The sequence below is a fragment of the Dendrobates tinctorius genome, unplaced genomic scaffold, assembly GCF_039654945.1.
Source record: "Dendrobates tinctorius isolate UK_male_01 unplaced genomic scaffold, ASM3965494v1 ptg000348l, whole genome shotgun sequence".
NCBI classification, from domain to species: Eukaryota; Metazoa; Chordata; class Amphibia; order Anura; family Dendrobatidae; genus Dendrobates; species Dendrobates tinctorius.
Window position 1 is genome coordinate 558,108 of NW_027362014.1, and position 15,977 is coordinate 574,084.

At 55.6% G+C, this 15,977-nt stretch overlaps 1 protein-coding gene across 1 annotated transcript in view; it reads right to left on the reverse strand.

The window, feature by feature from the left end:
• The window catches only part of SLCO1C1 (solute carrier organic anion transporter family member 1C1), a 245,412-nt gene that overhangs the window by 43,218 nt on the left and 186,217 nt on the right, over positions 1–15,977 (reverse strand). Inside the window, exon 14 of the mRNA XM_073562346.1 lies at positions 13,334–13,451. Coding sequence (XP_073418447.1) covers positions 13,334–13,451 — 118 coding nt within the window. The remainder of the gene's footprint in view (positions 1–13,333; positions 13,452–15,977) is intronic.

The window sequence follows — 15,977 nt, forward strand, 5'->3', positions numbered from 1 at the left end:
GGCACCTCTCATCCCTCGCTCCTGTCTGCAGCCGCCCTCACCTAATATCATTGACACCTCTCATCCCTCGCTCCTGTCTGCAGCCGCCGGTAACTAATATCATTGGCACCCCTCGTCCCTCGCTCCTGTCTGCTGCCGCCCTCACCTAATGTCATTGGCACCTCTCGTCCCTCGCTCCTGTCTGCAGCCGCCCTCACCTAATGTCATTGGCACCTCTCTTCCCTCGCTCCTGTCTGCAGCCGCCCTCACCTAATATCATTGGCACCTCTCATCCCTCGCTCCTGTCTGCAGCCGCCCTCACCTAATGTCATTGGCACCTTTCATCCCTCGCTCCTGTCTGCAGCCGCCCTCACCTAATGTCATTGGCACCTCTCATCCCTCGCTCCTGTCTGCAGCCGCCCTCACCTAATATCATTGGCACCTCTCGTCCCTCGCTCCTGTCTGCAGCCGCCCTCACCTAATATCATTGACACCTCTCATCCCTCGCTCCTGTCTGCAGCCGCCCTCACCTAATATCATTGGCACCTCTCATCCCTCGCTCCTGTCTGCAGCCGCCGTTAACTAATATCATTGGCACCTCTCATCCCTCGCTCCTGTCTGCAGCCGCCCTCACCTAATGTCATTGGCACCTCTCATCCCTCGCTCCTGTCTGCAGCCGCCCTCACCTAATATCATTGGCACCTCTCATCCCTCGCTCCTGTCTGCAGCCGCCCTCACCTAATGTCATTGGCACCACTCGTCCCTCGCTCCTGTCTGCAGCCGCCCTCACCTAATTTCATTGGCACCTCTCATCCCTCGCTCCTGTCTGCAGCCGCCCTCACCTAATATCATTGGCACCTCTCATCCCTCGCTCCTGTCTGCAGCCGCCCTCACCTAATGTCATTGGCACCACTCGTCCCTCGCTCCTGTCTGCAGCCGCCCTCACCTAATATCATTGGCACCTCTCATCCCTCGCTCCTGTCTGCAGCCGCCCTCACCTAATGTCATTGGCACCACTCGTCCCTCGCTCCTGTCTGCAGCCGCCCTCACCTAATATCATTGGCACCTCTCGTCCCTCGCTCCTGTCTGCAGCCGCCCTCACCTAATATCATTGACACCTCTCATCCCTCGCTCCTGTCTGCAGCCGCCCTCACCTAATATCATTGACACCTCTCATCCCTCGCTCCTGTCTGCAGCCGCCGTTAACTAATATCATTGGCACCTCTCATCCCTCGCTCCTGTCTGCAGCCGCCCTCACCTAATGTCATTGGCACCTCTCATCCCTCGCTCCTGTCTGCAGCCGCCCTCACCTAATATCATTGGCACCTCTCATCCCTCGCTCCTGTCTGCAGCCGCCCTCACCTAATGTCATTGGCACCACTCGTCCCTCGCTCCTGTCTGCAGCCGCCCTCACCTAATGTCATTGGCACCTCTCATCCCTCGCTCCTGTCTGCAGCCGCCCTCACCTAATATCATTGGCACCTCTCGTCCCTCGTTCCTGTCTGCAGCCGCCCTCACCTAATGTCATTGGCACCTCTTATCCCTCGCTCCTGTCTGCAGCCGCCCTCACCTAATGTCATTGGCACCACTCGTCCCTCGCTCCTGTCTGCAGCCGCCCTCACCTAATGTCATTGGCACCACTCGTCCCTCGCTCCTGTCTGCAGCCGCCCTCACCTAATGTCATTGGCACCACTCATCCCTCGCTCCTGTCTGCAGCCGCCCTCACCTAATATCATTGGCACCTCTCGTCCCTCGTTCCTGTCTGCAGCCGCCCTCACCTAATGTCATTGGCACCTCTTATCCCTCGCTCCTGTCTGCAGCCGCCCTCACCTAATGTCATTGGCACCTCTCATCCCTCGCTCCTGTCTGCAGCCGCCCTCACCTAATATCATTGGCACCTCTCGTCCCTCGTTCCTGTCTGCAGCCGCCCTCACCTAATATCATTGGCACCTCTTATCCCTCGCTCCTGTCTGCAGCCGCCCTCACCTAATGTCATTGGCACCACTCGTCCCTCGCTCCTGTCTGCAGCCGCCCTCACCTAATGTCATTGGCACCACTCGTCCCTCGCTCCTGTCTGCAGCCGCCCTCACCTAATGTCATTGGCACCACTCATCCCTCGCTCCTGTCTGCAGCCGCCCTCACCTAATATCATTGGCACCTCTCATCCCTCGCTCCTGTCTGCAGCCGCCCTCACCTAATATCATTGGCACCTCTCATCACTCGCTCCTGTCTGCAGCCGCCCTCACCTAATGTCAATGGCACCTCTCATCCCTCGCTCCTGTCTGCAGCCGCCCTCACCTAATATCATTGACACCTCTCATCCCTCGCTCCTGTCTGCAGCCGCCCTCACCTAATATCATTGGCACCTCTCATCCCTCGCTCCTGTCTGCAGCCGCCGTTAACTAATATCATTGGCACCTCTCATCCCTCGCTCCTGTCTGCAGCCGCCCTCACCTAATATCATTGGCACGTCTCGTCCCTCTCTCCTGTCTGCAGCCGCCCTCACCTAATATCATTGGCACCTCTCATCCCTCGCTCCTGTCTGCAGCCGCCCTCACCTAATGTCATTGGCACCACTCGTCCCTCGCTCCTGTCTGCAGCCGCCCTCACCTAATATCATTGGCACCTCTCATCCCTCGCTCCTGTCTGCAGCCGCCCTCACCTAATGTCATTGGCACCTCTCATCCCTCGCTCCTGTCTGCAGCCGCCCTCACCTAATGTCATTGGCACCTCTCATCCCTCGCTCCTGTCTGCAGACGCCCTCACCTAATGTCATTGGCACCACTCATCCCTCGCTCCTGTCTGCAGCCGCCCTCACCTAATATCATTGGCACCTCTCGTCCCTCGCTCCTGTCTGCAGCCGCCCTCACCTAATATCATTGACACCTCTCATCCCTCGCTCCTGTCTGCAGCCGCCCTCACCTAATATCATTGGCACCTCTCGTCCCTCGCTCCTGTCTGCAGCCGCCCTCACCTAATATCATTGGCACCTCTCATCCCTCACTCCTGTCTGCAGCCGCCCTCACCTAATATCATTAGCACCTCTCATCCCTCGCTCCTGTCTGCAGCCGCCGTTAACTAATATCATTGGCACCTCTCATCCCTCGCTCCTGTCTGCAGCCGCCCTCACCTAATGTCATTGGCACCTCTCATCCCTCGCTCCTGTCTGCAGCCGCCCTCACCTAATATCATTAGCACCTCTCGTCCCTCGCTCCTGTCTGCAGCCGCCGTTAACTAATATCATTGGCACCTCTCATCCCTCGCTCCTGTCTGCAGCCGCCCTCACCTAATGTCATTGGCACCTCTCATCCCTCGCTCCTGTCTGCAGCCGCCCTCACCTAATATCATTGGCACCTCTCATCCCTCGCTCCTGTCTGCAGCCGCCGTTAACTAATATCATTGGCACCTCTCATCACTCGCTCCTGTCTGCAGCCGCCCTCACCTAATATCATTGGCACCTCTCATCCCTCGCTCCTGTCTGCAGCCGCCGGTAACTAATATCATTGGCACAAAATACATAAGCTCGTAACCTGCGCCAAAGGTCCCCACGCTTACAAGAGCAGCCAGCCCATAATGCGGGCCTTTATTGTGCAATTGTATACTGGGCAGTCCCCCCGCCAGGATTGGGTAGGTGGAGAGTGGCTGTTGATCTGGTATTTTGCACCTGTGTTGCTAACATCTTGCTTTATGTGCTGGCTGCACCCTGTAGTGCATTTGTTTTAAGATATGGGCATGTAAGTGTTGCTGCCTTTTTGTCTACTGTTTAAAATGAATTTTTGGAGACTTTGAGTCTTCTTTAGTGGCTGTTCTGCTATTCAGCAGAATAGTGAGTGCAGCTCTGGAGGTGACTGGAGGATAGAGCACGCCCAGGAAGAGGAGGAGCATCTGTGCTGAGCGTCTGCAGGCTAGGGCCTTGCTAAGCTCCTGGGAAGGGAGGTTTTTTCCTGCAAGGACTTTCCATCTGCCCCCTTCCCAGGAAAGAGGACTTTCCCTGGGACTGAGCGCCGGGGCTGTGCCCCTGGCTCCCACCCTCCGGCAAGCCAGCTGGGGGTGGGGGGCCTCAGCACCATCCGGAGGCCAGGGTGCAGCCAGCCAGTCCCAGGGAGATGGGGAAGAGACGGAGCCAGGAGAGAGGGGGTCGCAGGACCCAGGAGCCCCGGGACACCGGGCCCCCCGAAGCTGGTACCGTGGCGGCTCCTCCTCCCGGAGGAGTGGCGGCCCAGAGCAGAGGTGCAGTGGCAGAGCCCCCCAACATCTGGGGCTCCAGAGCTGAGGGAGAGCCATCCACCATCTACGCCTCCCGCATCCATGCGCACCTCTGCGAATATGAGGAGGCCGCCAAACAGCTGAGAAAACTCCGGGAGGAGTTAAGGGGAGCACGAGCGGTGGCTAAGAACCGGCTCCCCGCCTCGAGACGAGCTGAGGTCTCCGCCACGGTGGAGAGGCTGAAGGGGGCTATCAGGGCCTTGGAGGAGATACGGGCGGCTATCCTGAGTGGGAGCGGCCCCTTTGCAGAGAAACTGAAAAACGATGACCGGTTTAGAGCCATGACCGGAGGGTCTCCTGGGGGGTCGGGAGGCCCCTGCCAGGTGGAGGGCCAAGAGGAGGAGGAGGATGGCGGAACATCTACGCCTGCCCCACCTGAAGGCCTGGTGAGCAACAACACCCAGGTAACATGCAGCGGGGTGGCCCCTGAGCAAGTGGCTCTCCCACCGGACTCCAGTTACTCGGAGGAAAGTGGGGGCGAGGGGGAGGCTGGTGGGAGTGGGGACAGTAGTAGTGAGGGGGGCTGCCTCGTCCTACAACAGGTGAGGCAGATCGAGTCCCCAGAGCGGTTTGGCACACTGCTCTTTGGGGATGAGGTCTGCCCTGAGGACGGGGCAACCGGAAAGAGGAAAAAGAAAAAAAACAAGCGCAAGCCAAAAAACACCGTGGCTGACAAACTTATGTTTGTCCCTCTTTCCGGGGTCCCTCTGTCCCGCTGTATGGAACCCGCTGCCCACCCCGGCTCGGGCCCTGTGGTGGGTCCGCAGCGGGGGCGCGGGCAGAGTGATGTGTGCCTGGACCTTACCGTCACATCTGGTGGTGGCGGTGAGGGTTCAGGCAGCGACATGGAGGTCGGTGCTGGTGCCAGTGGTGTAACAGCCGCTGGCGGTATTGGCAGTAGTGGTGTCCGGGCTCAGTCCCCGGTGGCAGGGGGGGCTGGCCTGGCGCTCAGCACGGGTACAGCCAGGACCGCACCTCCGGCGGTGAGTGCTGGGGTCTCTGGATCCCCCACGCACGGGTCCGTTAAGTCTGGTCCACTTATGGGGGTCCAGAGACCTAGAAAGGGCGTGGAGGCTGCTGTGAAGCAGCAGCTAAAAAAATGCAAGGGGCTGGTAGCTCCTCTGACGGCGCCCGTGGCAAGAGCGGGGTCCCCGGCGCGTAGACCCAAAAAGGGGTCCGTGCTGGGGGCACCGCCGCCGCTGGGCGATGAGGGGGAGTGGCCAGCCCTGCCAACATCAAGTGGTGGGTTCAGGGGCGCAGTGACAGTCCGTGAGAGGGGCGTGGCCTCCCCGAGTGTTGCCCAGCCTGCAAAGGCTGCGGCATGCGGGGGGGGCGTGTCCTCCTCGGCCGCTGTCCCGCCCGCTGTGCCCGCGTCACCTGGGGAGGGCGTGGCCTCGCAAGGGGTCACTGCTCTGCCCGGGGTGGCTGCGGCCGGCGGGGGGGGCGTGGCCTTGGCGGGCCCACTGCCTCCTGTCCCGCCTACCCCCTCAAGCAGCATAGTGCCCCCAAAAGTCGGTAGGGAGTTGTCGGGGTCCCCAGCCCGCTTACCTCCATCTGGTGGTGCGGGGGCTCTGGCGCTCCTTGGGAAGCCGGCGGGGGCGAACAGCAGAGGGCAGGGTGCGGTGGCAGTGGCCGTCCCTGTCCTCAGTGCAAAGACACCGCAAAAAGGAAAAAAAGTGGAGCCAGAGAACCCAGGAGCTGCTGCTGCTCCCAGGCTCGGGCAGGGCGTACTGAGTGCGCTCTGCTCGGAGGTATTTAAAGGGGCAGCGGCACTCCTGGACAAGAGTTGGAGCAGTGCCAGCAGCTCCAAGGAGCAGAGCACTGGCCAGTCAGGGCCCCCAGCAGGCAGGCAGGGGTACTGCAACACCAAGTCTGCTAATGTAAATAGTGGTCTATCTGGAAGTGAGAGTGGGAGTGAGATAGGAGATATTTTTGAAGAGCTGTTTGAGGACATAAATGGTGATGTGAGCGATATGGATGAGGGAGTGAGTGCGAGTGTGAATGTGGCAGTAAATGCTGGAGTGAGTGCCGGAGCGAGTGGAAATAATAAAAGAGTGAACGGGAGAATGAATGAGGGTGCTGGCACAAGTGGTGGTAGTGGTGGGAGGGCTGGCCCGTCTGCCCCCCCAGCCGCGAGGCCCCAACGTAATTATGCGGGGGTCGCGGCTGGGGGTCGGGGTGGTTCCGGGGGGGTCTCCTCGCCTCCGGGCTCCGGGGACGGCGGTTTGCACCGCCGTTTCCTGGAGGCCCTCCAAAGGGGAGAAAGATCGATCATGGTAGAGGGGAGGACAGTGGACCTGTCTTTCTGGATAGAGAGACATGGCCTAGCAGCCTTCCAAAATCAAAGGGAGGGAGGGACTGTTTGGTCTCTCCCCACAGCCGGGCAGGGGCCGCCAAGAAGGAATGTGGTCCGTCTTAGGTGGGGGGGCAGTGAAGCTTGTCCACCTAGGAGCAAGGTGGTGGAGCTCCTCCTTAAGATGGGCTTCGGGGCGAATGACATCTTTGCCCTGATACACCCTTCGGCGTCCCGCTTCTTCGACGTCAGCTTCGTGCGGCCAGAGGGGCTTGAGCTCTTCTGGTCAAACTACGAGCTGGTGCGAGAAGAGCCCGGATGGCGAGACTTCGTGGCTCAAGCGGTGTCTCGCCAAAATTCCGTCAAGCGAGTGACCGTGGTTACATGTAACGAGTCACTCGCAGGCGTGGACATCATGACGTGGCTTTCCCGTTACGGGGAGGTCACCGAGGTCCCAAAAAAGAACAGGGACGAGTTTGGCATCTGGTCGGGGGGCTGGACCTTCATGGTCAAATTGAAGGTTTCCGGCGGCACGGTCACCCACATCCCTTCCTCGGCGTTCCTGGGAAGGGACAGGATCCTGGTCTTCTACCAGGGGCAACCGAAGGTCTGCCACAAGTGCGGCGACCCCACTCACTTCAGCGCCAACTGCAAGGTGCAGAAGTGCGCGTTGTGTGGTGGGGTAGGTCACCTGGCTGCCTTGTGCAAAGACATTCGGTGCCACCTGTGTGGTGACCTGGGTCACCCTCTCAGCCGCTGCCCTCGCTCTTTCTCTAATGCCGCCACAGGCCCGGTGGGGGGAGACCGCGGGGGGGCAACCCCCGGTGGCGCTGCTTCTGCTGTGGCAGGTGGTGGCGAAGGGGGAAGGGCTGAGGGGCCAGTGAGGAAGGGCAATGCTGCAAGGGGCCCCGCGTACCAGCGGAGGCAGGAAAAACGCCAGGGAGGTAAGGGACAGGTGGAGCCTCGGGCAACCGGGGTGATGCCTGCTCCTCCCTCCAGGCCCATGGCCAAAGCCTCTGAGGCCCTGGGGGAGAGTGCGGTGAGTGAGGAGATCAGGAGGATGGAGAGAGAGGAGAAAGCGGCTGACTCGGACAATTCCTCTCAGTATGAAAGTGTTGATGAGGATGTCCAAGAGCAGCCTACAGCACCAGGTGGCAAAACCAGGCGTGCCAAGCGCAAAGCGGTGGGGAGGAAGGCTGACAAGCCTTCAAAGTCCCCCCCGCCCCCGACCACAAGGGTGCATACGGAAGGGCCCGCTGACCCCCCTCTGATCAGACTCTCCAACCGGTTCAGCGCCCTCGGGGGTTCAGATGATGAACCGCAAGACGAGGGTACTGGGCCGGGGGTAACACCGGAGGGTCCTTCGGGGGATGGCGGAGTCCGTCCCTCAGGGGGCATTGCTCCTCCTGAGGGGGGGACAGACCTGGAACCCGGGGGCGAGGACACCGGGGGGGGTGGGATGGACACGTCGGGAGCTTCCCTGAAAAGGAAGGTGTCTGACCCCTCCCCAGGAGGAGGTAATAGCGGGGTAGGGAAGAAATTGGCCATCCAACTCGATCACCCATGATGGCTGAACTCGCCCCGTTGACGCTGGCGTCTATTAATGTCGCCAGCATTAAGTCAGATGCGGCTCGCTTCACGGCCTTTGATTTTTTCTCCCGGATTGAGGCAGAAATTTTATTCTTGCAAGAGACCAGACTAACAGACATGGGGGCCATCTATAAATCACGGAGGGAGTGGAGGTGCGGGCCCTCATACTGGTCTCTTGCGGCCGAGCCGTATAGCGGGGTGGCAGTCCTTTTTAAGACTGCAGCAGTTGAATGCCGACGGGTTACTGAGTTGGAAATGGGGAGGTGCCTGATCCTAGATGTCTTCATGAGGGGACAAGAGCTCCGGCTCATCAACATCTACGGCCCGCAGTCCAAGTGGGACCGCAAATGTCTCTTCCTGAGGATCAAGCCCTTTCTTTTTACGAGCCGACAGGTGGTCTTCGGTGGGGACTTCAACACCATTACGAGGTCCCGTGACCGGGGGGGTCCCGGAGATCGCCTGGCTTATGATAGCGTCGCGTTGAATAGCATAGCCAGTGAAGCTCGCCTGGTGGATGCCCACATCCGGCACACCCCAGGTCACGGAGGTTTCACCTACCATAGGGGTAGCTGTAGGTCTAGAATAGACAGGTTTTTTTTGAAGGAGGACGCCATCTTTTCTGCTGTGTCCGCCGTTGAGGTGGAGTTCTCCGATCACTGTCTAATTTTCTTTTCTCTGAATGTTGCAGAGACTCCTCGGATGGGAAGAGGGCTGTGGAAGCTCAATTCGTCCCTGCTGGAAGAAGCGGAGGTGAGACAATCCTTCGAGGATTTTCTTCAGAGCCAGGTACCGCTGTTGGATCTCTGTAGTAGTAAGTCAGAGTGGTGGGAGATCTTCAAAAAGCGGGTGGCGGGGTTCTTCCGTCAGCTCTCGAGCCTCAGGAGTCTGAACAGGCACCGCTTGTACCAGGCTCTGGGGAGGAAACTCGAGCAGCTTGTCTCGACTGGAGGTGACCGAGAGGAAATCTCCAGAGTGAAATCTTTGCTCAAGAGGTGTCAGTATGATAGGCACACATCTTTGGTTTTTGAGAGGGACTTCGGGAAGTACCGCTCGCCCGACCCTTACAGAAACTGTAAGATGTCAGTGAATTGTAAGATGGTGACAGGACTGATCGACAGTACGGGGTCCCTGAACAGATCCAAATCAGGGATCCTGGAGGTGGTCAGATCCTTCTACTCACACCTCTTGGAAAAGAAGGATCTGGATCGGGACAGGATGTCGGCTTTCCTGGCTGAAGCCATCCCTGAGCCAGGGGGTGACCCCTCTCTTGGTGTTTTGGCAGAAGAAATCAGGGAAGAGGAAGTGAGACTGGCCATTGATGGGCTTCGGCTCAAGAAATCGCCAGGTCCGGATGGCTTAACATCTGAGTTCTATAAGACTTTTAGGGACTCCTTGGTCCCCCTCTTGACAGGGGTCTTTAATGAGTGTCTCTCCTCGGGCACTCTTCCCGGCTCAATGAGGAAGTCAGCCCTCATTATTCTGTCAAAGGGTAAGGATCCGTCCCGAATCGAGAACTGGCGTCCCATAGCGCTTCTCGATACGGACCGGAAGGTTCTGGCCAAGGTGCTGTTTAATCGGCTGGTGAAGTTTGCACCCCGGCTCCTTTCAGGGGCCCAGCATTGCTCTGTTCCAGGCCGCAGTACTTTTAGTGCTGTGCTCGGTGTCCGAGAGGCAGTGGAGCAGGGTAGGGCAGGTCACTGGAAGGGGTACTTGCTGTCATTAGATCAAGCGAAAGCCTTTGACCGGGTCAACCACGAGTACCTCTGGTCCGTCCTTTTGAGGTATGGTCTGCCTGGGAGGTTTGTAAAATGGTTAGAGATCTTGTACCAAGGGGCTGAGACTTTTCCGCTGGTGAATGGTTGGTCAGGTCGTCCTTTTGAGGTGGGTTCTGGGGTCCGTCAGGGCTGTCCGCTGAGCCCGCTTTTATACGTGTTCGCGATCGATCCCTTCTTAAGGAGGGTAGATCGTGGACCGTTGGCGGGAGTCGGGATGGACCGGGCGGGCTCTGGCTCCTCTCTGAGGGTGGTGGCGTACGCCGATGATGTTTCCCTGTTCGTATCCTCGAGAGGGGAGGCGGACTGGGTCATGTCGGAGGTAGTGCGCTACTCGGAGGCATCCGGGTCCATGATCAACCGGGATAAGTGTGAAAGTCTCTGGCTGGGAGGGGGAGATCCTAGTTTTGATCTCCCGGACACCCTTCCAGGGCCCCAGGCCACCGCCAAAATTCTAGGCATCGAATTTGGCCCCGGGGACTACCCCCAGCAAAATTGGGAGGGCAGACTTAAGATCGCCGCCCAAAAGGTGGACCAATGGAAGGGTTGGTCTTTAACCCTGAGGGAAAGGGTTGCCCTGGCTAAAGGCTATCTGCTACCTTTATTGATATACCTGGGCAGTGTGTGCATCTTGCCGGAACCTCTCTGGACGCGGGTCTATAGCCTGTTCTTCCAATTGTTATGGGGGAATAGGCTTAACCTAATCAAGAGGGAGGTTACATACCGTACGAGGAGACTAGGCGGGTTGGGTATGGTCAACCCGGTGGTGTTTCTAGTAAACACCTTTCTTAAGACTAACATCTCTAACCTCTGGCTAGAGAGGGCTCCTCCGTGGGTAGTCTCCTGCAAGGGTTGGCTTTGGCCTTTCTTCCAGGAATGGGAGACAGGAGGGCGGGTGAAGGACCTACGCACACCTCATGGGCATCTTCCGGCTTACGCTACCCCGGTTCTGAAGGTGATCCGCCGGTGGGGTCTGGGAATGTGGGAAATCAGGACCATGTCGAGGCAGTGCCTTGACAGGAGGGTCCTGTTGACCCATTTCCAGAAGCCCCTGGCCCTTAAGGATTGCCCTGGCCGGGATCTGGAGGTCGGGCAGGGGCTTTTAAATTCTAAGCGGATCCCCATGAAGTTTTGGGACTTGACCTGGCATTGCTTCCACGGGAGGCTGTATGTAAGGGACAACTTGAAGTGCAGGAACTCCGATGACCGGGGTTGCCCTCGTGAGGAGTGTGGCGACGTGCTGGAAAGCATGGAGCACTTCCTGCTTCATTGTCCCTTTAATGCAGAGGTTTACAACAGGGTGGGTGCCTCCATACGTTGGCCGCGGCTGGCGTCCCTCTCCTACACTGAATGGGCCTATGGAGCGTTCAGATCCCTGGGTGGCCGGGACCCGTGCACTTTATTCCTAGTCAGTGCAGCGGTTAGGTTCCACACTTGGAATGCACGGTGCCTAGTTACGACGCGGAAAAAAACCCTCCCAAGGGATGAGGTGGTAGGAAACATCTTGGGTGACCTGGTGAAGGTCCGTTCTTTGGAGTTCGAAAGGTTGGGTGTGAGGAAGGCCTCTTGGCTTTGGAGAGGCCTCTCCTTTTAAAAACGCACTCAAGGGAGAGCTAGCTCCGTGTGAATGAGGGTAGGGATAGCATAAGTTTCACTGGGTGTGTTAGGGACAGAAGTAGGGGCAGATAGGGACAGGGAGGGACAGGCACTGAGGGACAGATAGAGAGTTAGTTATGATAAGTTAGGTAGAGTAGGGGCAGGTAGGGACAGATAGGGACAGGTTTCTTTTTTTTAGGGACAGAAGTAGGGACAGTCTTAGTTCTTGAGGGATAGGATGAATGTGTTAGTGAGGGATGGAGCCTCTAGAACCCCGTTTTCCTGGTGGTGGGCTGGTGCATGCCACCTTAGCTTTTTGTTTTAAAAACAGGACATATAATGGATATTGGGCTTACAGGTGCCAAACTTGGGCCTTGGGTATGTAAATGCTGTGTTTAGTTTGTATATTAATGCGTAAGTAGATGGGATGGTATTGAGAGTTTTGGAAAATGTCTTTTGGTTGTGCTTTGGTAAAAGGAAAAACATATAACACACGTTTTTTTTGTTTTTTTAGTTAGAATGTGTGGATGGGGTGTAGTCAGGTTGGGAGGGGGGTGCATGGGGGGTGGTGGATGGATGACCGGATGCCAAGAGCAACATGAAGGAGCAGAGGAGCAGGGCAGGAGAAGTAGACTCTGCGGACCCTGGAAATAGTTTTCGTGTGGAATCAAAAGGCCATAAACTTTCGTGGACCAGATTTTGCAGTGACAAGGCTACAAACTTGTAGGACCTGCGGTGCAAGGTGGTGGGAAAAAAAAGGCTGCGAACTTGTTGCCATGTGTGGGAGAGGAAAAAAAAAAAAAAAAAATCTTTGCTGTGTAATAGGAGGTAAGGTTTGTCGGCCAAAGTGGCAGAGTTCTTGTTTTTTTCAAGGCGGAGGGCCAGGAAAGGGTTATTCTCGTTTGGTTTTTGTAAATAGTAAAATTGTAAATAGTAAACTAGTAAAATCGGTGAGGTGTGAATGGGGGTGAATGGAGTGAGAGTGGGGAGAGGGGTTTATGTTTCTTTGTATTTTCTTTTAAGTGGATTCCTGCTGGGGGACCCTAAGCTGCCGAGCTCAGTGGGGGACAAGGAAAGGATTTGGACTTTCAGTTGTTTGCGCATGTTTTGCACATTTTATGTCTGTCTATGTTGGTTTTCTTTAGTTTATGTATTGTGGTTTGTTTCTGAGTGTAATTTTGATAATTTTGTAAAATAAAAGAGTTGGAGGATAAGACATGATGTAACAGCAGAATAGTGACTGCAGCTCTGGAGGTGACTGGATGATAACACACGATGTAACAGCAGAATAGTGAGTGCAGCTCTGGAGGTGACTGGAGGATAAGACATGATGTAACAGCAGAATACTGACTGCAGCTCTGGAGGTGACTGGATGATAAGACACGATGTAACAGCAGAATAGTGAGTGCAGCTCTGGAGGTGACTGGAGGATAAGACACGATGTAACAGCAGAATACTGAGTGCAGCTCTGGAGGTGACTGGACTATAAGACACGATGTAACAGCAGAATAATGATTGCAGCTCTGGAGGTGACTGGAGGATAAGACACGATGTAACAGCAGAATACTGAGTGTAGCTCTGGAGGTGACTGGACTATAAGACACGATGTAACAGCAGAATAATGATTGCAGCTCTGGAGGTGACTGGAGGATAAGACATAATGTAACAGCAGAATAGTGAGTGCAGCTCTGGAGGTGACTGGAGGATAAGACACGATGTAACAGCAGAATAGTGAGTGCAGCTCTGGAGGTGACTATGGAAATGCTGATCCTTTTGGGCAGTTCCCCAGCACAGTAGAAGTCAGTCACCATTCCTCCGTTCCCTGCTCCTCACTCACCGGAAGGCATCGGTGTTGTACAATCTGCAGGACCCCTTTGTGCTGCGCTGCCGGACCCCCCACTTCAAACACACGCTGTCGATCAGGGCACCATAGTACATGGGGGCAGGGACCCCGGCTGTAAGACACAAGCAGCAGGGTCTCATTAGTTGGCTGATCGATGTGGTGGTTTCCCTCCCCCTCTGCATTGGATGAAGTGAGTAGCCCCCACAATGTCACTATTGGGGTCTATCCATGAAGTGGAAGCAGTACATCCTATTATGGCGTTGTAAGGGTATGAGCACACGATGCGGATTCTGCTGTGGAATTTTCTGCAGTTTTTATGCGGATTTCCCCGGCGGATCCATATAATGGAGCAGGTGTCAAAACGCTGCGGATCTGCACAAAAGAAGTGACGTGCTGCAGTTTTTAAGCTGCATCAAATCTGTGCGGAAAAATCCGCAGCATGTGCACAGCGTTTTTTTTTTATATAAGCTAAAATGGTACTGTACATCATTCACTTGCAGATCTGCTGCGGATCCGCAAGACCAAATCCACTGCGGATCTGCAGCAGAATCCGCAACGTGTGCACATACCCTAAGGGTTGAGGTCTCCTCTTTCTCAGCAGCCCTGAACTTCTCACAGAGGATTGCTTGTTACACTGTGTCAGCTGACAATCCTCTGTGAGTTGTAAACAGAAATGCTGCAGTGCTGACCTTACAGTGGAGCTGCGCTGATACAGTGTAACAAACCCTAAGCAGTGGCACTGCCGATGTAATGACAATGACAGCAGCCTATTGTGAACATAGCCTTTCTTTGTGAGAAGTATCAGGGCAGAGGTGTTGCTGAACATCTCGGTTTGCGGAGGCTGATCACTGCACCGCTGCCCGTTTTTTACATGACTTCCTCTGTGTCACTGAGTGTCTGCACTCGGGAGGCTCATCTGTTGTGAGTTCATTTTCCCCTTCACCATTGAGGTCTGATGAACTCCCTCTTCTGGTGAAAGAAGCTAGTGAGGCTGATTACCAAGCACCTGGGTATGATGATGATGACTGGGTGACGGGAATTGCTGACTGGATATAAGGCAGCCGACGCCCTTCTGCCTTGCTGCTGATCTCTCTGAGGGATTCTAGGAGACCAGTCTGATTCCTGCCTCAAAAGCTAAGTTTTCTGCTCTGCTTTTTGCATTTGTGTTTTGTTTTGCCTTGTTTTTCTGAATTTCTGCCATTCCCTGCTGGGGTGAGCTGAATTCCTTTTTGCTCTGTCTTCAGAAAATACCTGAGTACTGATATAGTCTTTTTGAAGCCTAGCGTCTTCAGGGCTTTTTTCCCTATCAGTCTGTTGGCTCTTGTTTTTGACAGGGTTTTGGCGGATTGCAGACAGCAGCTTTCCTATCCTGTCCTATTTAGTTAGCTTGGGCCCCATCATTTGCTCAGCCTATCTTTCTATCTGTGTGAGTGTTTTTTCATCTTGCTTCACCGTCATTATATGTTGGGGACTGCCTGTTGCTTTGGGGTCTGCTCTGGGGCAGTTTAGTTTTTCCCCTTTCTGTGTTTAGGCTATGTAGTTCTCCGGCTGTGATCGAGGGGTCTAGGGCACCGTAGGAAACCCCCACGGCTACTGCTAGTTGTTGTTGATAGGTTCAGGGGTCTGCAATCCGATAGCTGCCAACTTCTCTGGTTTTCTGGACTTAGCTAGTATTTCTGTTTTTGCCTCCTATGGTGACTCATTCATAATACTCATCACTGCACCGCTGCGCGTTTTTTGAGTGACATCCTCTGTGTCACTGAGCGTCTGCACTCAGGAGGCTCATCACTGCATTGCTGCCCATTTTTTGAGTGACATCCTCTGTGTCACTGAACTTCTGCACTCAGGAGGCTCATCACTGCATCGTTGCCCATTTTTTGAGTGACTTTCTCCGTGTCACTGAGCGTCTGCACTCAGGAGGCTCATCACTGCATCGTTGCCCATTTTTTGAGTGACTTCCTCTGTGTCACTGAACGTCTGCACTCAGGAGGCTCATCACTGCATTGCTGCCCATTTTTTGAGTGACTTCCTCTGTGTCACTGAATGTCTGCACTCGGGAGGCTCATCAATGCATCTCTGCCTGTTTTTTGAGTGACTTCCTCCGTGTCACTGAGCGTCTGCACTCAGGAGGCTCATCACTGCATCGCTGCCTGTTTTTTGAGTGACTTACTCTGTGTCACTGAATGTCTGCACTCGGGAGGCACATCACTGCATTGCTGCCCATTTTATGAGTGACTTCCTCTGTGTCACTGAGCGTCTGCACTCAGGAGGCTCATCACTGCATCGCTGCCTGTTTTTTGAGTGACTTCCTCTGTGTCACTGAGCGTCTGCACTCGGGAGGCTCATCTCTGCATTGCTGCCTGTTTTTTACGTGACTTCCTCCGTGTCACTGAGCGTCTGCACTCGGGAGGCTCATCTCTGCATCGCTGCCTGTTTTCTACGTGACTTCCTCTGTGTCACTGAGCGTCTGCACTCGCGAGGCTCATCTCTGCATTGCTGCCTGTTTTCTACGTGACTTCCTCTGTGTCACTGAGCGTCTGCACTCGGGAGGCTCATCTCTGCATCGCTGCCTGTTTTCTACGTGACTTCCTCTGTGTCACTGAGTGTCTGCACTCGGGAGGCTCATCACTGCATCGCT